Source organism: Strix uralensis, chromosome 3 (genome assembly GCF_047716275.1).
Source record: "Strix uralensis isolate ZFMK-TIS-50842 chromosome 3, bStrUra1, whole genome shotgun sequence".
NCBI classification, from domain to species: Eukaryota; Metazoa; Chordata; class Aves; order Strigiformes; family Strigidae; genus Strix; species Strix uralensis.
Genome location: NC_133974.1, coordinates 101,214,466 through 101,239,911, shown reverse-complemented (window position 1 = coordinate 101,239,911; position 25,446 = coordinate 101,214,466). Strand labels below are relative to the sequence as shown.

Here is a 25,446-nt window from a genome sequence, read left to right as displayed (position 1 = left end):
CATCGTACTGTCAGTTGTATTAGAATCGAAGAGACCTTTTTTAGAGTAGTAGATGTTGGTTTTATAACCGTGTTTACTAGTTTAAACACTAAGTGTTTTCCCACCATATTGAACTGGGATGCTGATGATGTCAGTGTTGATTATAAGAAATTTTCTCCGTGGAGGCTTAAAATCTGGTTTTGAGTAATTATTTTCACCCTATGTACTTTTACACCAGCCATTCTTCACATGCAAACTCTTCACCTGCTTCTGCAGTCATCCAGAATTGGTGAATATTTCTGTTCATTGTCATCTTATTTATTTAGTTGTCCTGTTGGCCATTTTCTTCCTTCTTTCAAAGTTATGCAAGTCAGGAGCAGCTTTCAGATTTAAGGAAACCATATGTCCACTGTGTGAATAAAGTGGGTTGTACTTTATGGAAGAATTCTGTCTAAGACTGGACTAGGATTATATTTTTAATTATTAATACAAAATGAGGTATTTTCTGACAGGAAATCACTGCCTTTTAATTCATGTATTTGGCACTGATTTCTGCTGAATCATGGAGGGAAATTAATTTAAGAAGTCACTTGAGCCTTGAATCTTTTTATCCATACCCCTCTTTCTTCTCACTTAGTGCAGTAACTCAGTTCAAAAGAAGATGAAGCTTTTGTTTAAGGAAGAGAAAAAATAGAAGAAAAAAAGTTTCATCCAACTGTTAATCATCCTACTAGAACAAGTGTTATATACACACTTCAACTTTAAAACAAAGGAGTGAAAGGCTGAGCTTTTCAGCAGGAAATAGTCATTCTTGTATCAGACTGGCAGTGCTGTGAGTGCTTCGTCTTTGTTCCTTTGAATGAAAAAGTGCCACATCAGATTAGCATCAAGAGCTGAAAGATTTTTTTTTTCCCCCTGTAGTCTCTGTCTTTCATTATTCTTTTTGCTTAAAGCAAAATTTGGACCTTGCAATTTTGTCTTTTTGAATGCTGATGCTTCCTGATTAGACCTAGTGTAGATTGGAAAAAAAAATGCACAGTTGTCAATGCTTTTTGAACACGACATTCAAATTATTTTACAATGGTGGAAACCAGATTGTACCCTATTTAATTAATTTAACTCATGTTTCTCTCTGTGCACACATACACATATATGCACACACACACACATGCACATACTCTGTTTCTGGCAATATCTCTCTGTGGAATCATACAATGATTTTAGCTGCATTGTCATTGTCATATTCTTACTCTAGTAAAGTCTAGTAAGTAAGTAAATAAAAAATTATTTTCTAGTTTCATTCCTGTACTTTATCTGGTGACCTGTGTTCAGTGAACTCTGTAGATTCTAATGTTATAACTAAATAGGCTCTTTCTTCCTGAGAATGCCTTGAATCCTTTTCTAAGGGTAGCCTGATGCAAGTAATTTTTAAGTTTTTTTAATTTTTAAATGACACATTTAATTAAGAGTAATGATTTCATATGTTGAATACCGGTGAGTAATAACAAGATTGAATAAATGTCTGTGTTGGTGTTACAAAAGTTACAATCGTGCTTAGATGATAACCTGGCCAGAGTAGCAGGTCACCCATGACGTGATATGGCATGAGATGGTTAGGATGTGCAAGAACTGATTTGGAGTCTGTTTTCCATGTAGGTGTGCTGAAACTTGAATCTAATGACTGCTTAGATGCTTGGTCAGACTCACTCGGCTCTGTGTGTGTGACAAACCAGTGCCTGAAAATTTAACTGCATTTCACAACTCTATTGCAGCAGGCACCATACCAACACTCAGAATCCATAAAACCTAAAGACAGAAGGATGGTAGAGCACTTACCCCAGCAGCATGCCAGGTTTTATGTCTTCTCAGTCTTATGCAATTTGTTGAACTGTCACGTTGTAAATGAAACTAATTCCCAGTTCTGAGAAAGGAAGTCTGAACAAGCCAGTCGGAGCTTGCTCGTAAAATAAATTGATTTTTGCATGCCACCTGAACTCATCTGCAGATACTTCTTTTGTCTTGGAAGGGACATGGAGGCCTTTGAGAATGCTAACCTCAGGCCCAACCATCTTTTAGGTGAAACCACATTTCAGACAGAGCATTTTTTATTGTTGTAATTCCACCCACATCATCTGCCTCGGCCCATTACATCCACTGGCAGAAAACAAGGTCCTATTCTATGTTCTTTATTCCTTCAGTTAGTGCAGAGAATTAGATTCTTCTCATTAATGAACCATATAGCATGACCCCTGCTCAGATGCCAGCAGGAGGTAGTGGAGATGATGCATTTCCATCCCAGTTCAATCTAGGGATGGTCACCAGGAGGTTGAGAAGGCATGGCATCTCCTGCTAGGAGCACTACCCATCATGGAAATCTCAAACTTTGTTCGGCCTGAAGGTAATAGACTCGCTGTAGTTGTTGACAGTAAACTTGTCTGATGGATTTTCACTAATAATTAGAATTGGCAAACTGTTTCCATAAGAGGAAATTCCCATGCTCTAAATTAGGCAAAATACCTTCTTTTTAGTTTTAATATATTGCACGGTTTTTAGTAAGTTAAGCAAAACTATCCTGTCTATGGAAGGTCTCTTAATCAGAGGAAACCAAAGTGGGCATTCTTCTACAGTCACTGACAACATTGGATCTGTTGCCAGCTTGCAAGCATGTTGATATATGCATGGCAGCAAGCCATGCATCTGTGAACCTTATTCCTTCAGCACAGGAAGATTTTTGAGGGATTTTGGGTTTTTTTTTCCCCTGCTTGAATATAGTTTTATCAATATATGTATTAATTATAGTAATTTGAATTTGGGTAACTATACTCTGTCTATGTATAGACATGATTGTCAAAATGTTTGCAGTGGATGGTAATATATTATCTGTATAATATATATATAGTTCTCTGGAAGCGGGTATACTGTTCATGATCAGAACTTAACATACCTTTAAATCTGCAGACTTATTGACAAGTTTGGTACACAGTACTTGCTTGTTCCAATCTGGTTTGATAAAGATAAGTGAAAATTAAGTAGAATACGCAAAATGTAACTGATTTGTCTTTGTAAGCATATAGCCTATGTTTTACTGATATAAAACTACCCATTCATCTGAAGTGAGTAACATTTATGGGTACTGGTTCACAAACAGTGTTTTACATCCTTGATTTGGATAGCTACAGAAGATATTTTGGCTGCATCTAGGGTGAAAATATTTTCTCTACTGTTATCTTTAAATATAGTTTGTGCCAGATTTTAGTAGCCAGTAATATAATTAAAAGAGCACACTATTTTTTTCCCAAAGTTTCTAAGAAGAATACAATTTAGGGAATACGTAGAGCACAATACATTCATTAGATAATCTGAATTTTGATAGAGATAAGATGGAACTTCAAAGAGAAATAACTCCCCGAGAGTCTTTCTAAGCTTAAGAGACCTAAAAATCTAGTTTAAGAAAAGGAAATAATTAAAAAACCTTTCAAATCTAAAAGAACAAGCCTTAGTTGCTATCAGCTTCTCCATAACATTCCTGATTTCATTGACCTCTGTAAGACCCACAACAGTCATCACTTTTCTAGGTTAGAACTTGGTCTGTTTAAAACCTCATAAAGAATCCATTTCATGCTGTGGTTCGTAATGTTGTTCCCTGGAGTTTTTCTAATTGTACTGTATCCTCTTTAGGATTATTGTGCCCCAAATTGCATGCACTTCAAGATACAGATTTCCCATCATTTTAGAGAGAGTCAAATGTTTTCTATTTTCCTGTCGTCATAATTTCTAATATTCTGATTTTAATTTCCTTGTAAGTGACCACTCTTTAGTATTGTCTAGATATTTTTAGAAAGCTGTTGACACTGACTGACTCCATGAATTCCCTTCTGCGTGGTGGTGTGTAGAACCCATTGTTATATCTGTAAATTACAGTCATTTTACCCCTTGAGAATTAATTTACATTTATTACTTGATGTTGCTGATATCCTTTGCAATCAGTTTTAGCTTTGATTATGCTCCATAATTTCATATCAGGAAACTTTAACTCTCTGATCGCCTCTTTTCCTGATCTTTTGTATGTTGAACAGCACAGGTCCTTTGGGGCTGCATAGACAATTAATTTTAATCAGGTGCTAATCCCTGAAAAAAAACTTATCTTCTGCCCTGTAACAGCTGGACAGCAATGGTCTTTGGTGACACAGTTTGTTAAAAGCTAACTGAAATGCCAAATTGGATGCCAGATCAGCTGCATGTGTACATGTCACGATTCCTTCAGAGGATCCTGGCAGACCTGTGACACTTGCAATCACGGGTTTACAGGACACGTAGGTAGGAAGGGACCTCTGTAGGTCTCTAATTCTACCCCCCGCATAAAGTTCATGTGCTTGCTCATGGGCCTTTTGTCCAGATTGTATCTCCAAGGGTGGAAACTCCACGGCTTCTCTGGGCACCTGTTCCAGTGTTTGTTCAACTTCACAGTAAATAATCTTTTCCTTACATCTAAGAAGAATTTCCCATCTCCAAGCTTGTGTCCATTGTCACAGACAGCAACAGTGTGTTGTCCTATCCCTACGTACCTCTGAGAAGGCTCTGGCTCAGTCTGCTCTGCTGCTAGGTAGTTAGAGGTAGCAATTGGGTCTCCCCTTGGCCTTCTCATGTCAAGACTGACCAGACCCAGCTCCCTCAGACTCTCCCATGAATGTCCTGTAGTCCAGCCCCCAACCAGCTTGGTGGCTCCCCAATAGCTGGACTTGCTCCAGTATGTCCGTAGCTCTTCTGTAGCAGGGATCCCAGAAGTCAACACAGGGTCTGGATGTGTTTTCCAGGGGTGGAAGGGAAGGGTTATCTCCCTCACCTGCTGGCTGCACTGGTGCTCATGAGGCCCAGTATGCAGTTGTCCTTGTTTCAGGGACACGCTGCTGAATAATGTGAATGCATTAAACATGCTTTCCCTCTACAAGGTCGTTGCTGGCTCCCTTGATGTTTCCATATTTAACTGTATGCTTCTGTTAATAGTTCAACCCTTTTGCCAGTCTGCAGACCTACTTACTGAAGAATGTTATCACGTTTGCCATGCTTTTGTTCTCTTGAACCAAGACCAGTTTAAGCATTAGTTAAACACCAGTAGTGTACGTGCTCAGCAGTTTCTGTTTGGATGAATTCCACCTGGTTCTGGTAACTTGTTTTTATTCATTAACCGGTTTGTTTTGAAATATTTCCTATGGACACTTCAATGTGACACAGTTCTTACAGTTTCCTTGTAAAAGGATTTTGGAAGTGAGCTGCTTTAAGTTCTTCTGCAGTGAACACTGATGCAAAGAATGCATTTAGGTTTTCTGCCATGCCTTTATCTTTCTTGTATATTTTCCTCACACCTTGATCATCTCCTATTGCTACAGGCACTAGCACACTTCCTGCTTTTGTTATGTTTGAAAAAATACTCTATCAAATATAATACTCCTGGGTTGTTTTTTAATGTATTATTTTTTCTCATAGCTTCCACTATTTCACTGATCTTACTAAGATTGTTATTGTTCATGTGGAAGCCCATATTTGATTTTAGGACTTCTAAATTTTATTTTTGACAACTTCCTACCTAAATTTTATTCTATAGTTTTACACTTGAAAGTGATGCACAATCTAAATTCTGTGTTTTTCTGTATGTAGTTCGTAAAGGTCATAAACTTTATTATACCTTTAATGGGAGTACCATATTGTGGATTAAAGTTTGCTGTTGTTAAACATATTTAACTGGCTTAACAGATAGGTGTGCTTTGGAATACCTGCTCAGTACCTTTGGTGAACATGCTTTGCCTCAAGCATGGATATTGTGCTCTCTTTGCGGTCTGTATTCTCAGTCAGCATATTAATATCACACCATGATTCAATGTCTTTTTTTACAGTGAAAACATGTAGATGGAAAATTTTCTTGCTAATTATTTCTTAGGCCATGCTTTGCAGTTCCCAGAGTAACTATAAAATACTTACTGTGTAGTCTGTGCTTATTTTACTAAGGGAGACAGTGGAGACACATTGTTCGACTCTGTCACTTAAAATATTTCAAGTGCTGTGGAATATTAAAAATATTCCAGGCACCGGATTCATTGCATTTTTTTTTTTTCCACTGAGAACAGTATATTTTGTTATTAAGATAAAATAACAAAGTACTTCTTGTACTCAACATTAGGGCTCTGGAACCTTTGGGCTGCCCAGATACCAGCTAGCATTTCCAGAATTTCAAGTAGATTCCTTAATATATTGAAATAAGTTGTGCGTTGTCTGTTACGTTCAAAACATCTGTGAACGTACTGAAATACTTATTTCAGTCATTGCTGTGGTTTCATGACTTACATGTTTTTTGCATGGAGCTAGAATGAGTATATGAAGAGATTGTTAATTGTTCTATATAGTGTCTTACCTTCTTTGTGTGACTATGTACTCCATCGTGTGTGCTGGAATGAAGCAAACAGGAACATTTTGGTAAAGCACAAGGTAGAGACAAAATGGAATTAAAATTATTATAATCTATTTATAACATCTAGCTCCTGTAAATCTTGTTAGAAAATGCAGATCTGCAGATGTGAAACCTATAGAAAGAAAAGTGTACAGGTAGGTATGTGTATGTGGGAAGTAATTGCATGTGAGAACTCTAGATCTACACAATCAACATATGAATGCAGTTTTGTACAAAACAGAATACCTGTGTTCTAGGGATACTGGAAGCCCTATATGGGGATTACTTAAATGCTTTTGGAAGACAGATAACCGAATCATTCTGAGTAGTTTAAAAAAAAAAAAAAAAGATAGTATAGGTCCAGTAGTCTTGGAAACTACTGAAACCTACAGTCTTGCGAATTTTTACCTTAGGTTGACTGACTTTGCTGTTTAAGCATGAACCTCTTCATAGTAGCACTTCTATGTTCGGGGCATTTAGACAGATTGTCTTCTTTCGTATTTGCGGTGTCTTTAAAGGTGTGAGTTCATAGTTGTAGCATCAAATTTAAGGTAGTTACTGAACTGCTTGTTTTCATTTACCTTGCAGGAAGTTTGAGACCTTTGAGCTCTGTCATACTTGGTTACAGCTGAGCACTGTTCAAAAGTTTATAGTACAGGGGTTTTTTTTTGGTTTTGTTTTTAAACCTCGTCTTGCCATGATAGCCCCCGTGTTCTGTTTTACTTAAGAATGAAATGAATCACTGTACTATGCGAGTAAGAAATGACAGAAATCAGTAGTCCCAACTTTAAATCCTTCTTACCTTTGTATTACCCCGTTTAGAGCCAGACAAGCTTGTAGAAAACAGTGAAGAATTCAATGTAAATTATTTTTAACAGCCAGAGCTCCTTTTATTTTAGTACTCATGTTTTCATCTGTTTCATCTGCCTAGCTGACTGTCTCCAAAAAGACTTTGTAAGCAAAAATGCAATCAAATTTGTGTTAGAACTTACACTAACTTAAAAAAAAATAATCATATTATCACTTGCATGAATGAGGATGTAGCCTCCCTTTAGGTATCCATCATTATGAGCACTGATGAAAAAGAAGAACATGTGCTAAAAGGAAAAAAGAAATTTGTGGTAAAAATGCAAGTCAGAAACTGGTTGGTGTGTCCTAATTGTATTTGTCATGGTAAAATATTTAAACTGAGTTTTATTCTTTAAAATTCTCAGATGCAGATCGACATTGTGAACTTGCTGGAAATCCTCTGAAGATAAAAAGCACCAGAAAACCACTGTCATGTATCATTGGGTATTTAGGTGCGTATCTGCCTCCAGAGAATGACAAACCAAATGAACATTCAGTGTGTACTGATACTTAAGAATCCTATATGCGTAGAATGAGAGATTTATGCTTTTAGTAACAAGAAAACTATAAAGTTAATAAATCAATAAAAATTCTGGTCCACTATCAGTTACAAAACTACATGACTGAACTTGCAGAATGTAGGCAGAAGGCCTTCTGATACTGGTTTAAAGAATCAGAAGACCTTCTGATACAGGTTTAAAATGAAACCTGATGTAATTTAGAATATGAAAAACAGTCTGGTAGTCTAAATTAAAAAATAAGCGCTCAAAGGGGAGATACTCAGTATGCTCAGTGTTCCTCTACTGTGCTCCTTGAATCCACTTGTAATACTCGTATGTACTTAAAAGGAGGAGACCTCAAGCTGTCTCTCAGGAAGACACTGATCTTTTAATATGATGACATAATTTTAAAAGATGCGATGAAATCTGTACTGAGATCACAGTCAAGAGTACAATGAACTCACATAAGATAATGGGGAGAGGGGAAATTCTAGTAATTGTAATTCCTTATTAAAAAAATGAAAATCATCCTTTTTGCAAGGAACCAGAACTGACTATTAAATATTTACACAGCCATATAAGAAAGCCCAATGGCTTTCTATTAATCCTCAAATGAATATAGAAATCAATCCACTGATCAGAGAAACAGTGAATAATTCTGCACTGTATTAATCCCATTCTACAGAAGTGAAGCTGAGGGTAGAGCTCAGTCTAGATGTTTTGCTCAAAATTTCAATTAACGGGAGATTTTTTATGGTAGAACAAAGTAAACAATAACAGTCTCTTAACTTAATGAAATAGAAAATAGATATTAATATAGTTATAATTGTTCTTCCACAATATCAATTTTAACAAAATCCAAACTTCAGAAAACTGGATAATGAAGAATTATTGCCCACTCTCACTGAATTTTGATTCCTTCTGCCCTGGAGTTTAAGAGAAAAGCCAGTGATCATTTCCTACAGGCATCCCAGCTGCATGTGTAACGTATGTTGTCATTAGCATGGATGAGGAAAGGACTGCTTAGATTGTCTTGGTGGAGCTGTGGTTGTAAGAGGGGACAGTCAGACAGGAGATGGTTCTCCTGGCTGACCCGTCTATGTAGTCGAAAGAAGAAATGGCAGTGTGTGTAGTAATCTCAGAAGATACTGCATGTTTTTAGTGCCATGTTATTTAGTCGGTGAGAGATTGTCTTGATACCTCTGGGAGCATAAGTCTGTATGTTTAATGGGAGTAAATGGACAAACAGTGTCAGACAGCATTATGTGTACTTAGGTGAAGGTTTTGTAGAAAGTTAACAGTGCTAAAATATACCAGGTATCTGTAGAGTCTACTTAGCATTTGATTCTATGGGAAGTGAAAGTATCTCACTGCAGTTGAAGGCAAACAATATGTGTTACAGGGATATGAAGTGTACCGAGTGTATTAAATACATGAATCTGTATTAACTGTGTAAGGATGGCTAGAAAATAGCTTTTTGTTTGCCATTTAGCTTGGTAGGGTTTTTTTAGTTTGGTTTTTTGTTTGTTTGTTTATTTGGGATTTTTGCATGTTCCAGTGAATATGAATGCTTGCATTATTTTTCTCATAAAATTTAGTACTAAATATCACATCATAGCTTATCCAGGAGGTGTTTGTTTTCTTTTTAAAATTCCATCCATGCCATTCCCACAGACATTTATTGGCATACAGGTAACTGGGTGTGTCTCAGGGCACTACTATTCTCAGCCTGACTGGTAAGGCAGAGAGGATTTCAGTGCCCTGCACATCCTGGGTCATCGGTTCCCTTTATTGCTGTTCTGCTTCTTGGCTGCCAGTTCCACAGTTGAGGTAGGTTAAGCATTAAAAGTAGGCCCTGTCCTCTAGAGAACTGGGGCTAATCCCCTGTAATCTCTTCAGTCATCACTGTGCTTACTAAACAAACCCCCTGAGGTGAACCCCTTGGCTAATTAAATGTCCTCTATTACCTCCCAGTTAGGAGGAAACCAGGCTAACATTTCCAGCTGGGATGCGTGTTGAGATGCAATGAGAGAGAGGTGCAGCTGCTTAAGCACCTCTGGAAGCCAGGATAGTTATTTAAGCAACTCAGTAGGACCATTCAACTTTTCTTTCTTTGCTTTGGATTTTTCCTTTTTCTTTTACCCTAGTGATATTAGTGGAAATGAGAGAAGTTTTTAGAGCTATTATTGCTATTTACTTGTTTGAGGCTGCAACCTGATCTTAAAGAGAGGGTTCCTACTATGTCGTTCAAGTATTGTTTCTTACTCCTGTTTTATTTTTATTTCAGAAATGATTGTACAGTTTGAATCTAACCAACTGGTTATTGTTTGGGTGGTTTGGATGTTATAGTTAATTCTCTGAGTTAACAGATGGTACAGGTGGTGAGGAGATTTTCAGTGAAGTACTAAGCAATAGAACAAGGATAAGAGCAGCAGGAATTAAAAAATCCCTAATTACTGTTATTCCATAATACAATTTAGGCAAAACCCCTGAAATGTCTCCTTACCCCTCTCAGGTGTGATGAAGCAGCTAGGTAGAAAGTGCTGATCTAAAGCATGCAAATATTGAAGCAATTCTATACGTAGAGCATGAGTGAGTGTAAAGTGAAAAGATCCCACATGAAGGGCTTAATCCACTGGGGAGTGGTCCTGGCTGTTTAATTAAGTTTGTTTCTAGAACTTAAAGGGAGAGCTTGGTCTTGCTACCTTCCTCTACTGCAGAAAAAGAAAGGACAGCCTTTGCGGTAAACTAATGGAGGATTAGTGACCTCCAAACTGAAGAAAAGTCGAAGAAAGGAAATGCTTCCTTCTTCAACTGTTCACTCACCCCAAAAATACAAAATTACATCTCCTATCCGCTGCAGACAGAAGGAGTTTATGCGTTCTCGTATGTTGATGCAGCTGCTCGGATTATTGTGGTTGCTGCTGGAGCTCTTTGACAAAAAAGGTAATAATTTAGTGGTGTTAGACCTGAAAATTAACCATTTCTTTCAGAAAATTGGGAAAGATTGCCATACAAGCATTTTAGAATCCAAATTCCAATCATCTTCAGCAAACAGCACAAACCTTTCTATTTCAGTTTAAAGTTTTGCTTTAGCCATCAGTAGTGTTCATAACATTAAGCATGCTTCTGCTCCCATTTTAGTAAAAAAGCAAAACAGACATTTTTTCTCTATAGTATGAAAAATGGGACATGCCATGAAATTTGCTGGCTGCGTGGTGTTCCTAAACTCTTTTATATGAAAAGCAGATGAATACTGCAGTGAATGGCAGTAAAAAGCTCTCATCTTAAGTGGTGAGAAAATCAGTGACATCAAACTGGCCTTTACACACATTCCCAAATCTGCAGAACTGCCCTGAGCAATTACTTGTACCCTAGCTCTGTGCTATTCTAACACCTGCCTGTGCATGACTCGACTCTACTCTTTCTTATCTGACCCTCTTGAAGCATCTTGGATGAGGGGGTTCAATGCTTTAAGAGTATGATTGCAAGCACTAACCAAACCAGTGGTTAGCATTTAAGCAAAGTCATTTCAAATGTGAAAATTATTGACGTTGTCTCCTCCTGGCATGCTCTTCCCAGTAAGCCTGGCCAACTCACTCCTTTCCACCTGTTTGGATACTGATGAAACTGTTTGGCTGTCCCATCTTTATGTATCTGCCTTTTAAAGGTTATCACGATTTCTCGCAGCGCACCCCCAGCCTCCCCTGCAGCCCCGGGTGGGTGGAGTGAGTGCCTGCAGGCTGTGTGTGAAGGCTTGCTGTGGGAGCGAGAGCGTGAGGCCAGGCAGGCAAGCACTTGGATATCAGACTTCCTTGGAATTTCTGAAAGAGGAAAAACCTGCTATCGCAGTGGACTTTGACTGTGTGCAATGGTTTCTGTTTCTCCTGCGTGATAGCTGTGAGCAGCAGAGGCTGGAGGGCCTCCTCCTTGGATGCCTGGCCTCACTTTAGGTTTTTCATATTCCCAGCTTCTGTGCTTTATTTTATAAACAGAAAAGCAGAAAGAAACACTATTCAGGAGGTGCAAACGTGGGCTACAAATGAGAAAGTACTTAATTTTTGTCTTCTGATCTTGCTCCCCTTAGGCATCTGACCCTCCTGACCTGTCTCCCAGCCCCTCTGCCCTCGCATTCTCAGCCCAGAGGTCTCTCCTGCTCCGTGGGGAATTCGGGTGGCTGGCTGTAATCAGGCTGCCAGCACCTCACAACCTGCGCAGTGCCAGCAGCGGGTGCCCTGTGGCTGTGTCAGAGGGATGGGGACCTGCCCTCTGGCAGTCTGGTTTCCCTCACAAGTTTGGGTCTGTCCGAGGACGTACACAGTGCTGGCATTCTGAACCCAAATGTGTGGTGGGAATAAGTTAATTGCTTCAGCAAATTTCTGGTGCAGGATAAGCGGACTCTACTGAGGCTTCCTTTTGCCACTTTTATCTGGCAGATAACTGAGAAATTTCCATATAGCTGTATCAGCTTTTTGCAAACACAGCAGCTGCCACCCTGAAGTGTGCTGCCCAGATGCATTTCACTGCCCCTTACCACCTTTCATCCTCCTTCTCCAAAATAATCCTGCTCCATGAACCGTATTGGATACTCTGGGATGTTCAAAGCTCCCCAGTAGTGACTCTGTATGAAAGTCTGGCAGTACCTGGGAACCCAGTGCAGTCTTAACAATTTTTGTGTTTCTCATGTGGTTTTGAGGTAGTTTTACCTTCAGAGCCCTGCTGTGGCTGACCCCCTGACTCTTGCACCTGGTGACTTGTGTTTGGGAAAGTCCCTTAAAGCTTGTTATTGTGACAGAAAATATTGAATAGCTTGAGGTATTGAGGTGATTTCACTGTAGTAAAATGCTTTTATTTGCTTGCTAAAAATTCTGTAGGAGTGTAGCTCCAATACAAACCTCAAAAGGGTCGGAAAAATAAACACAGACCTGTTTCAGATTGATTTGTATTATCAGTTCAACCTCTGAAATCCTTATGCATCTACACCGTAGTATTGAACTTGGACAATCTAAAGTGAAATAGATTTTTCTTACTTGCAGGAACTGTGGGTATGAAGACTTGTGTTTGAATTGTTATGCAAGGTCCTGTAAACACTCATGCAGAAGAAATTTCCTTTCCTTTCACTAGAAATTTAAATGTAAATTTAGTATGTTGAATAGACTATTTTTAGTATGTATAAAAGTATGTATAATTTTTCTCTCTCTCTCTTTTATCTCAAACAGAGATTCATCCAGCAGTGAAACCCAATGTAATCAGGTCAACACCAAGCCTTCAAAGTCCAAGTGCAAAACGGCTGCTTGCACCCTCCAATCACTCTTCATTAAGTATTTTGGGAAAAAGAAACTACAGCCATCATAATGGTCTTGATGGTATGTGAAGGAATATAAAAGGAATATCTTTTAATGCTCTAAATTGCAAAACTTTCTGCCAACCTGAGAATACATTAAATAAGGGGGTGCAGACCAACCGAAATGTAAGATATGGATAGTGTGTTTATAGCATAGATTCTTAATGCAATGAGTGGTGGTGCTTATCCATTGAACGTGGATATATTAATGCCATCTCTTACAAAAACTGCTTTTACCTTTTTTCTTACTAATCTTGATATAAAAGGACCAGAAAATAATAAAACAAGTTTGGTGAAGGCAGAGATGCAACACATTTTATTTTGGCTTATTGCATTTTTATTTGAAGAAATATTTTGCAGATATGCAAGACCTTTTTAATTACTCTGAAATTACTTGATATGTACTGGGCTTGCTAGTTTGCAGCCAATCTCTTTGCTCATATGTGAATTCTAAACACGGCTTAGTCTGGATTCTCAACAGTGTGATTTGTAACAGAGGGAAGATAGCTCTGGCATCTTGCAGCACAAGACGGGCGTCACAGAGTCATTTAAAACAAGAAGTAGTCCTGGCAGTAAGGACTGGTGGAAGGTAGGAGCTCCTTAGAAAGTGACTGTCTCTGCATTTATACCGCTTGCAGACGAGGAAGCAAAAGGAGTATCACAGAGGTACAGGAGAGGCTTTTCCTGTACACCATGCAGCACACTGTGTAGCAGGACACTGTGCAGCAGGATATAATTTGTTTGGGTTCGCTTTTTTCCAACAGCATTAGAAATTTGTGTAAAGAAGCCATATAAATATGTTTACTTAAGATATACAATAATTTACAGCATTCAAGTAAATGTCACTTAGGCTTCTGTAAGAGAGATGATGTTTAAGCCTGGTGTATCCAGCCGCTTCACTACCATGTGGTTCATATGGAGAGCAGATAGGAAGCTGTGCAAAAAAGTGATGGAAATCTGTGGATAAGACTAACTTCCCAAATTATTTTTTATTCTGAAAAGTGACTGTGTATTTCTGATTTTTTTTTTTTTTAAATCGTTACGAAAAAGAAAGATTTTCAACTGGAACTGTGAACAGTTTCACCTCATGTCCAGATAAGAGGAGAATCCAGCAGGATATAATTTGTTGGCACTGGAAAGAAATGCATGCATTCCTGAACTGTCTTTTTGTGAGATATAACTTCTGTAAGCCATTAGCTTATCTGTTCTGTAATTGAATAAAGTTGTTGAGATTAGAAATCTGAAAGAAGTTAGGCTCTGAAATATGCTTTTCAGGACAAGATCTGCACAAAAGAGGTGACTGTCTGTTTTCATGCTTCACAGAATAGCTTGAGGTAAAACTGAGAGGGACTTGCCTTTTAGACAAGCTAATAGAAACACTATTTCAAATACAGGAAGAAAAACTTGATCCATTATCCATCATCTTCCCATAATGATCATGTTTTTCTGTTGCTGCCAATGCTATTTGTATCTTGCAGTAAAAATACCTACTGTACATTTAATAATACCTAGATAGAAATCACTATGTACTTTGACAAACTGTGCTTATTTAGTATACACAGAAGAGAGGATCTCTTGGACCTCTGCTCAGTGTGCACACAGCCATTACACAGCAGGCAAATAGTGTGCATGGCAACACAAGCTATTCAGTGGACCAAGATGGCAACCATGTGACTTGTACTTGGAAGAAAAGAGGATGACATTAATAGGCATAGCCATAAATTCTGTATTTCTACTACAGTCTTTGGGTGTGAAGTTCTGCAGGGATGGTCTGGTAGTTGCTGCATGGGAATGTGGACGAAGGCTCCTTTCCCCCTCCACCAATGCTGACCATTAGACAGGACTCTCCATGTGAGCTTTGAGTGGTGAATGACTTTAACCTGGAAGTAAAGGTGATGTTACATTTCTACTGCAGAGAAGGCTGTAGCAATAAGTTCAAGGTAAACATTATTATGATTATGTCCCTCCTTATGTCCCCATAAGGAGGCATGCTTGGAAGTCTTTAAAATTTTTCTTCTATTTAGTACAGATATTCTCTTCAAAGCAAAGAATGTATAAAACCAGTCATTAGCCACTTGATGAGTTTGTATCAAACAGCTAACTGCGTTAAGGCAATCTGCACAAAATAACATGTAGTTTCAAAAATTAGTATTAAGAACTGCAAGTCATTGCTTTAGGTGATAACCATTTCTGCTTATCTATTTCCCGTGAAAACATAGCTTACTGGAAAGCATATATCCTAAATAACTGAATTCTATGTTTTCTCAGTGTAAAAATGGCTATTTTAGTATTTAAAATGGCTATTTTGGTTCTTAAACTAGCCCCTCTCTTTAATTAAAAGCATGCAAAGAAAAAGCAACAAACCAGTAGTAATGATACTTAACTGCACAGGTCCTCTGTTCCTTTTGATTTAAAAATTATTACCTTCAATATTTACCATTTGACTTCCCCTCTGGTTATTGGTAAATATAAAATACATTTTTTTGGCTGTAATTTATCTAGCTTTTAGCAAAAACTATCTAGCTACACAGCAAGAAATCAGTGACCAGATCAACTTGGGAAATGGTGGTTTCTGTATAATTGCACCACCACGATGTACCATTTGTACAATGACAGGTTTTGCCAACTTACAGAGTTTTAGTGTTACTATAAATATACTAAAAAGCTTTTTTTGGTTCCAAAATACTATTGATAGTTGCAAAGTTTATGCATTGTGTCAATTAACAGTATCCAGAAAGCCTGCTATGGAGCTGTTGATATATTCTGTCTTTCAATGCATGCTTTGATGAAATGAGCAAACAAAAAGGAGCACAGTGGGCTTATATTAAGTCTTATCTCTTGCTATTTTCATAATGTTAATGTTATTGACATAAAAACGTCCACATGTTTGGGTTTGCTTTTTTCCAACAGCATTAGAAATTTGTTGTAAAGAAGCCATATAAATATGTTTACTTAAGATATACAATAATTTACAGCATTCAAGTAAATGTCACTTAGGCTTCTGCAAATATGTATTTAGATTGGCATATTTAAAGTCAGTCGTACTGCCTAGGTGAATTGAGTGCCATATTTTAACAGAATTTGTTATTAACAAGATAATAATTATTGGCTCAGAACAGTGTAATATGGAAATGGCACTTCTTTATGCCTGTATGGGGGAGTGGGGAAAGATTGTGAGAAACATCATTAATATTTGGTTTAATGATTTTAGGTGTAATAAACAAGAACACGATTAGCATATCTTAGAGAAGTCTTATGTTGGCTTGAGTCTTGATTTTGGCCAATGCATCACAAGTTTTCCTTGCATTTTTCTGTGGATACACCTTCAGCAAGAGTTTGGTGCAACTGATAGGGGTGAGGAGTCTGTCATTTCTGATTATTATTGCTCGCTCTTTATTAAGAGTGATGAGGGAGCTCATATGTCTCTTCATAAATGATGAGGCTTGTGCCCTGGTATCTTGCTATTAGCTGATCTGAGTGTCAGTCACTGATGGCTGAGAGATGTAGTTGTAGTTGTGTGCATGGACCCATGTATAAGGCATAGACATAAGTAAAATTGCACTGCTTAAGCACTGTGTGTTGTAACTAGCTAGATAGAAGGTCTTTTAGTTGTTTGTGTCCTTTATTCTAGGTGGGAGAATTTTTCTGGATGGTCTTAGAAAAGTGTTTTTCCTTTTATTTTCAAACAAAGCAAATCTCGCATTCTGTACGATGGAATGAAAAATGCCAGAATGCTTTTTTCCGTTCTGGAAATAAATCACAGTACTTTGGGGAGTTTTCATGTAATATGCATGCTGGTGCTTTTAACTACTCTGAGATGCAGTATTTCCACTGCTGCTGAAAATAAAGTCAACACAAGATGTTTAAGTGGTTCTCAGTGGTGAAGACAGTCTCTTTCAAATGGGAAAATTCCATCTTCAGAAAATCACAACGTTGCAGGAAGTTACGTGTATCCAATTTTATGACTGGAGTTGATGATGGGAAGATTTAGGTGTGACTGTAAAGTGCTTTGTAGATATTTTGAATCTGATCTTTAAATTACAGTGTCTGAAATTATTCCGAGCAATTACTTTCACCCACAAGCTGCTTAACTGTGAGCAACAGTACATCCAAGCAGTCAAGTTTCATGTCAGGCTATTGTTTTGGCAGGGTGAGTAATGATAATTTTCTTTATAATATTTGGAAAGATCAGGTAGAGGTATTTTACATGGGTATAATCTCTGTCAGCTGGCAGGCATTTCCTTACTTTTACATACATCAGAACCAGAATATCCACAGGATGTCCAAGATATTAACGTCACTAATGAGGTATGGAAATCAGTCTGTGCCTGTTGATACCATTTTGATGACTCGTGGGCAGAAAGAAGAGAACCCATTGTTCATAGCTGAAGAGACTTTAATCAACAGCCCTGATCCTCTTTCTCTCTTCCCCTGCCCAGACCTTTAATGCTGTATTTCAGGCTGAGATATGCTGATGCCTTCAAGAGGATTCTTTCAACAGTCAGATTTCTTCAATATACTGAAGTATGCAGCTATATCTAAGAATGAGACAGCAATTTTTGGGTCTGTTTTCCTTGGAACCCACACATCTCTGGCACAGCAAGATGAGAAAGTGACATGAGCAATTGGCAAAGGAAGAAAGTCCTCAAAAAAATTTACCTTCTCTCTTAGATGCTATTTTGGTCAATCCTCTCTCTCTACTTATGACTAATAATATTGGCTGTTGAGGAGATATGCAAAGAAGAAAGGCTTATATTTCACTCCTATTTTTCCATGGGGAATTTGAGACTCTCTTTTGACAAACACATGAAAATATAAGCAGCCTAACGGGCAAGCAGGGAGACTGGAGCCTTTCCTGCCCTAAATTTTCTTGAGACAGATAAAACAATCCTAATATGTACTTCATCATAATTAACTTCACATAACCCTATGTGAAGGTACATTAGAGGGAAGGAGTTTTCACTGTAGGATGTAATTTCTCAAGAGAGAGAGTTGTTTTTTCTCAAAGGTGTCTGATCATTGTTATCACAATACTATTTTTTGGTAGAGATGGAGATGTTCTACTGTGGTGGCAGGCTATCAGGATTAAACGCATACCAGAAAACATCTGGCACTCCATTACTTTAAAAAATAAACCCTTAAATTTTGTCTTACATATTAATAAACTATAAACCTACCTAAATTTTTATAAACCTCATTTTACATACCAGTGATTTCCAACTGAAAGAAGAAGAAATGAGATGTGATACACAAGCTACTATGTGAATCCACTTTTGCCATTTCTTCCATGCTGAAACACAGAGTATGACTGATGTTGAATTGTGTATACCCACTCTTCCCAAAAGGGAGAAACAAAAGTTATGTTCCATGGTCAGTTTTTCCTCTGAAATTTGCTTTGGGCATGTGCATTCTAACTTTGTTCCTTGGTATAGCCAGCAAATGTTTTGAAATATTTGGCTACAGATCTCTTACTGAAATGTGTGCACTGATACTGATGGAAATGTGAGCATGAAAAGTAGATCTCTCTGGAAAAAATGATGTTGTGTTACTGTCATTTACTGGAGAAGCAGAACACTATGAAAAGGGTGTTTATGACTCTTAGTTATTTCCCAACATATATTACTCAGAGCGTTTATTTATGTCAAGATATGAAATGATTTATGGTAAGAGCCTTGTCGTGCCTTTCTATACAAAGTCATTAAAGCCATCTCTGACCCTCAAGAGATTAACCGAACAACCTTTTTACCTTTGTTTTTTGCAACTTGCCCAAGAGTAGCCAATTTGTGTCTATTCTCACTGTCCAACTGGAAGCAATAATTTTAAATATTTAATAGAAAACTAAAATGCTCTTAAAGCTTGCATTTCTGTGGTCAGCATATTCACTTGTTTTTGCAGAGGTACAAATGTTGATACTGGAGATGATGAACTAGTGATAACCTTCAGAGCCCAAATTATGTACCTGGAAAATGACGCAGGCCTTAATTACCCCAGGGTATTATTGCTGACATTGTCAATCATTTGTAGAACTAAGCTACTACATCTTGTTTGCACGTCTTAAGCCTTTTTTTTTCTGTTTAAATTTTTGTATTATAAAACAATGTTTTTCCTTCAGTTTGCTTACAATGAGTTGATGATTCCTCTTTCCCCACTTTGGTCTTCCTTCCTCCAACCCCAGTGATGCAAATGACATTGGGACTTAACATGAAAAATAATCAACTAGGAGGAAAATATTTTTGCCTGAAAAATAGGACATATCTCCCCCCCCCGCCCCCCCGAATTTCATAAAGTTGAGAAAATGGTTTATTGTCTTGCAATGATAAATGCGTGGTCATCATTTGCCTATATTGAATTCACGTTACAATTACCTCCCAAGTATTTGAGGTTCTTTGATTGCAAATAAAAGAACAGGCTTCCATTCTGTGTCCGAAGACTGCTCAAACTGCTCTTATTTTTTAAGTGAGTAAAGGTAAGCAGTGTAACTTCTCTGTGATGAACTTGGTCACAGGAGGACTTGGGAGGAGCAAAACCATTTCTGCAAACCCATGTTTCCTTGAATTTCCTCTGAGAAAGAACTGTTCCTTCTAAATGTTAGCATAGCATAGCGCTGTGTTGTGGGTTTTTTAAATACATACAGCGATTGCTTTTGTTTTGCCAAAGTCAAAATACAATTTCCATTCAACAGTAGTTCTCAGGCTTACTGTATCTTGTGAAATGCGAGTTATTTCCAAGGATGCAAGTACACTAGAAATTGTAGAGGGGATTTTTTTTTTCTTTTATTTCCTTTCTTTCAAAAATGTTTCTTTGGATTTATAAGGCTTCTTTGCCCACATTTGATTCACAAAAAGCACAAAACTAGAATCACATTCATGCTTTGATGCAGCACTTTGAGTGTGCCATATATCACTTACATTTTGTTGTACCAAGAAAATGAAAGCTTATGAAAAGATTATAGCATTGTATCTCTCTATTCACCTGTGTAACACGTGCTTCTGATAACTGTGATAACAGCAGGGGTTAGAAAGAGCAAGCTATGTGGGATCACAGGTGGAGGAGAAGGCATTTCATGGTGAACTGCCCCATTTCTGCTGCTGAATCAGTGGGGTTTTTTATATACAGGTAATGTGTAGGCATGAAATTGCTTTTCTAATTGGCAGAATAAATCAGCTCTTAAATAGTAAGAACAACACTACAATTAAGTTAGCATTTAAAACACAATGCAGATAACCAGAACCTAATTCCTGGAATCGCTACTTTCCCCTAGTATTATTTTAAAGAATTAAAGTTGCAGAAAGAGAATCCTGTCTGTTGGATAACAGGATTAGCAGCGTATTACCTCGTGAATTATGTGTTCTGGACTCAAGACCTGGAGTTCATACTTAAAGTGCTTCTGTGTATTATTACTGTCAAGTAAGTTGATTATTTTTTGTAAGATGTGATTGCAGAGCAATAGTTCTTAACAATTTCAGTACATAATGTAATAGGGAAGGCACCTTCAGAAAGTGCTTAGGTAGTGTAACTGGAAAGATTCTGCATCCGGGGAAAATGCTTTGTGATAATTTTGTATGTTTTTGTGCTTTTTGCTTTTCTTGTCTGTATATTATTTCTCCAGTGTTTCAAATTTCTGTCTGGGGAGACTAAGAGTCTTCCTCAAATTAAGTCAAACTCATTCTTAGTATGATTTGTAAGATAGATATATATATATATAATTTTTTTTTTAATAATAGTTTAGAAGTAACACTTACTGTCACTTGTTCAGTTGCTACAAACTGGTAGGAAAAAAAAATGATGTTTGATTACTTAAAATATTCATAACCCAAGTGGAGAAGAAATAATGAAAGTGTTCCTTTCTCAGCTTATTTCATAAGATAGTCCCTCCTGGGTGAAAAGGTTCATTATAGTCTTATGCACCATGATAAACTGAGAGTGTTACTAGGATTAAACACCTCTGCTATTGCCTGTCTGCCTTTATTTTCCACATGTCTAAATGACATTATCCTGAAGCATATTAATTCTGGAAGGTTTAGAAAAAGGGCACCTTTCACCCACTAGTATTGCTGATGACCCCATTAATATAAAAGAGAAAGATGAATATCAGATAACTAAGTTTCTTATCAGCAGAACTAAAGAATGACACTTAACACATGAACACCTGGAAAAGGACTGGAGTGTGAGTAAGGATGTGGTTTCTGTCCTGGCTCAAAGAGCTCTTAAGCGGGGGAAAAAAAAAAATGTTGCTGGGGAATAATATGTAAATTTGGAATAATTCTGTAGCTGGCACCATCCCTTAGCAGTGAACTTTTTCTGTTTTAGCCTTAAATGGTTTTACAGTGGGAAATTTTATAGTCTCCTACTGCCTGTAAACAGAGAGAAACACTTGATTGGTCAGTGTGGTTGGAGAAGCAACTTCTAATGTGAGGAAATTTCTTTTTACACCTTATCATCTCTATTTGAGTTCACATAAATACGTTGTAGAAAGAGCATAGGAGCATCCTAAGCAGTTTCTGCCATTGGTGCATCAATTTCTCCACAACAGTAAACTTCTAAGTGTCTTGTCAGTATTGAAGTTGCATTTACTGTCATTTACTCACATCACATCACCAGAACCCCTTGTAAATGACATTGTCTGACTATTTCTGTTTAAAGTGGAGTAATCCACTTCACTAGCACTTCATCGGCCCTAAGGAGAGAATCATTCTGTATCCTGGAGTTCCCTTTCTACTGAAGAAGCGCAAGTACAGATTATTGCCTTACACAAAATAATTTTCTATAAGAACTCATTCACAAACCAAGTGTCTAGTGGTACCAGTTTCACTGAAGTTCAACCCTGATTATTTGAATTCCCTAATGCATTCTAAAACTTAACAGATAAAACTGAAAATCCAAAGTTTTGTTTTCTGTTCTGTTGAACACCAAGACATATTTGTGGTTTTTAAATAAGCTCTGTTGCCCTCAAGCTGCATTGGAGGTTGCACTGGTGTGCAGACCTTTTGTAAAACGTGCCTTTTTGAGTGCTGCATGACTGCCTTTTTAATTGAAAGCAAGGGCTTTCTTCCTTAGTTGCCTTAATTAAAAGCAAAGTTTTCCACAGAATTGGCTGGTGTGTGTTCATGCATAAACATTGGTCAGAATCCTGCCAAATCTGGGTGTAATTATTTTCTGGAAGAAATCAGTGTCTCCTCAGTTCTAAAATCTGAATATTTGGGTATCAGAGTATGTAAGAGTTTAAATTGTATAACAACGGCACCTTAATTAGTAGTCTGTCCTAGATCCTAGAATCTTTTGACTATGTCTACTTATTAAACAGTTCTTTCTGTAGCTTTTTATTTATAGATATACTCAGGTCTTTCTAAAAGATGTTTGGCAACTTAGATGACATTTCAGTATCTACAGCAGTAAAAGCAAAGAAAAGATGTGCAAAAACCAGAGAATTTTTATTGTATGATATAACACAGGGATATTACTCCACAAATATAACAGATCTTTCTTCACTTCTTTGCTTGGTTTTATTGATAGGTTATCAATATGGTAATATGGTGGAGTTAATACGCTGTTTAACAGCCTCCAGGTCATTCAGCTCAGTTCCCTTTAGGGAGATATTCTCTCTCTCTCTCAGTTGTCTGTGGAACTGAGAGGGTGAGTGAGTATTTTGGGACAATCATGGCTAAGGATAGTTTTTTTAGATTTGGCATATAAAGTTATGCCAAAAGCATAGCACCTCTGAGGAAGAGTGAAGATTTTATTACTAAGTATCTAGGTATAAAGAGTATGGATTTTTGTTTGTTCACTTTGATCTTTTTGGGGGTGACTGGAAGTGCTGTATAACGTATCTTATCTGTATTTCAAGAGAGAAGCCCCATCCTTTTTGTTTAACCTGTTAATTCTGCTTAAGTTGAGGATTCCTAGGAAATGTAGTTGTGCTCCTGAAGATAGGTTGGTGGGTTTTTTTCTGGGTAGTTGGGTTTATAAACAGAATGAGTCCTAGTCTCAAGAGTTATTCAGGTGGTTATACCTCCATGAATGCAGTCGCTGGGTTTTCCCAGGAACGTTCAGGTCCTGAAATGTTATTTCACTGGGATGTCGAAAAAATAAACAAACTTGTAAAAACAAAAATAACTTTGCCGTGAAGATAAAAATTGAATAGGTTATAGAGTTCTTCACTCTACTGTGATCTTTTCTTACTTTATAACAGTGCCAAATATATTCAGGTATCAGGAAACAGGAGACTGTCGCAGTATTTAATTAAAACTTGCCTGGAGGACTGTGACCTAAATGTATTTTTATATATGATAATTTTTGTGTGAAAAAAGAGAGGAAAAGGGGGCTGGGAGAGAAGCTCGCAACTAAAATATCAGTGGCTTTAGGTAGGTTTTCACATTACAGAACCTTTATCAATGGGAAGTTATTGATACCTGTGCTGATTTTTTTTTTTTAATCAGATTTGATTAAGGATGAAGGTTTGTACAAATATAAATGTAAACTAGATACAGGAATTACTGCTGAATATAGGACTGAAGTTTCTAAATAGTTTGAGATGTTTAAAATTGGCTTGCCTTTGTTTCTATCAGTGATTGAACTATACCTTCAGACTGGTTAAGATGACTTCTCAAAGTGAAAGAGAAGCACCAGTTTGAGAGTGTAATTGCCATTTTTTCAGAAAGAGGTGTGCAGTTGTTCTTTTTCATGTCCTTTTCATGTCTTTAATACTATTTTTAACAATAACAAAACCCCTGGAGAATTCTTCATGTAAGTGATGCCAGTTGAGATCCCCATAAGAATCGCAATTTGGAACCAGGGCAAGAATAACTAATCCATTGTAATTATTGTACATTTATCTCACTTGCTGATTTGAGACTCTGCTGATTCAATTCATGCAGAATTGTGTACATTTTACCCAGAACTGCGAGTAATGTTGATAAATGTCTCTTCCTTAAGAACTCTGTGTACTATAGCTGATATGATGACTTACCCAAATTTTTGAGCAAGTCTGTGAGATTGCTAGTATCATCGTCTTCCATCTTATAGATCAGCGGCAAATTTTCTTGCAGTTTTTTTTAATTGTTTAGTTACAGAATTTATACTGCTTCGAAAAAGAACACAACTGTAATATGTAGCATTTTAAAGCCAAAGAGGGTGAGATTTCTGTCCTTGGGGGAAAAAAAGGAAACCTTATTTAATTTAAACTGCAGGGTGAAATCTATCTTAGCCATTGGCCTAGTAGTGATTCCTCTGCAATTTTATATAAATATAATTGTGAGTTCAGTTGACTGACTCCTGATTTATCATATAGGAGAGAATAATTAAGGTTTCTGGATGTTACACTTCTCAATATACTTTGTCAATTTCAAACTGAGAATCCATCTCAAAATTCTCAGAAAAAGGATCGTCTAGTTTTATAAAGCTTTTTCAAATGATGGAATAGTAATGGAATTATGCTGATACTGTTTGTATTTTTTTCTGCAGAGCTAATCCTCCATGTTAAATGATGCCATATGTTAAAAGTAAAATGAGAAAAACCACTTCTTGAAACATGAATTATGAATTAGTTCCATTTTTATATTTTCTTGCAGAAGAGGATAATTAAGCAAAGAGAATGAGTGCAGTTAACACCAATCTATAGTGTGCCGTATATTTTCAGGACCAGTGATGTTTCTTGTGCTCATTTCCTGAGGAATCTTTCAAATCTCTGCATTTTTGATATGTTCGTTGTAGCTGAAGAGTAGCATCTTAGCCTTCAGGGTGAGCATCAAAAAACAGGGCTTTTATGGATAAAGATTATACTCTAATATGCTGTGCTTCTTTTGTTTTCCAGAATCATCCAGCCATACAACAAGAACAATAATGGTAAGTGTAGAGGAGATTATAGGTATCGACCTATCTATAGATGTGTTTTTTTCTTTGAAAATAAAGTGGGATATGATAGTATCCTAAGCCATTGGCATGTTTTTTTATAAAGTCCTTTATCACTGTAGAGATAAAATGAGTCTGTCTGCTACCACATTTCATGGGAAATCTTGGAAAAAATGTGAGGTTGAATAATTTAAGTAGCAGCGCTGTCGGTTTGAATAGGTGAAAAATCCAGTTACAATTCTGTGTGTTACGTGTTTAATTGATTTTTGATATGTCAAAGTTGATAAAAATCTTTTCCATTCTATGTGTATCACATGTCAGAGCACATTTAAAGTTCAGAACAATAGCTGAGTAATTTCTGGCATCATATTCCTGTGAAGCTGGTTTCTGACTTTACCTTGAGTTTGACAGTTTGGGTTCCAGAAACAGAGAAATGTTTAAACAGATAGATACATCTTCAACAATGAGATTTAAAAGTTTCATGT

General features: G+C 37.2%; 1 protein-coding gene across 2 annotated transcripts in view; it reads left to right on the top strand.

The window, feature by feature from the left end:
• Positions 1–25,446, top strand: part of MTA3 (metastasis associated 1 family member 3) — a 142,234-nt gene that overhangs the window by 87,805 nt on the left and 28,983 nt on the right. For both annotated transcript variants that reach the window (XM_074863600.1, XM_074863601.1), the window contains exons 15-17: positions 7,636–7,722; positions 12,990–13,136; positions 24,924–24,955. In XM_074863600.1, coding sequence (XP_074719701.1) covers positions 7,636–7,722; positions 12,990–13,136; positions 24,924–24,955 — 266 coding nt within the window. The remainder of the gene's footprint in view (positions 1–7,635; positions 7,723–12,989; positions 13,137–24,923; positions 24,956–25,446) is intronic.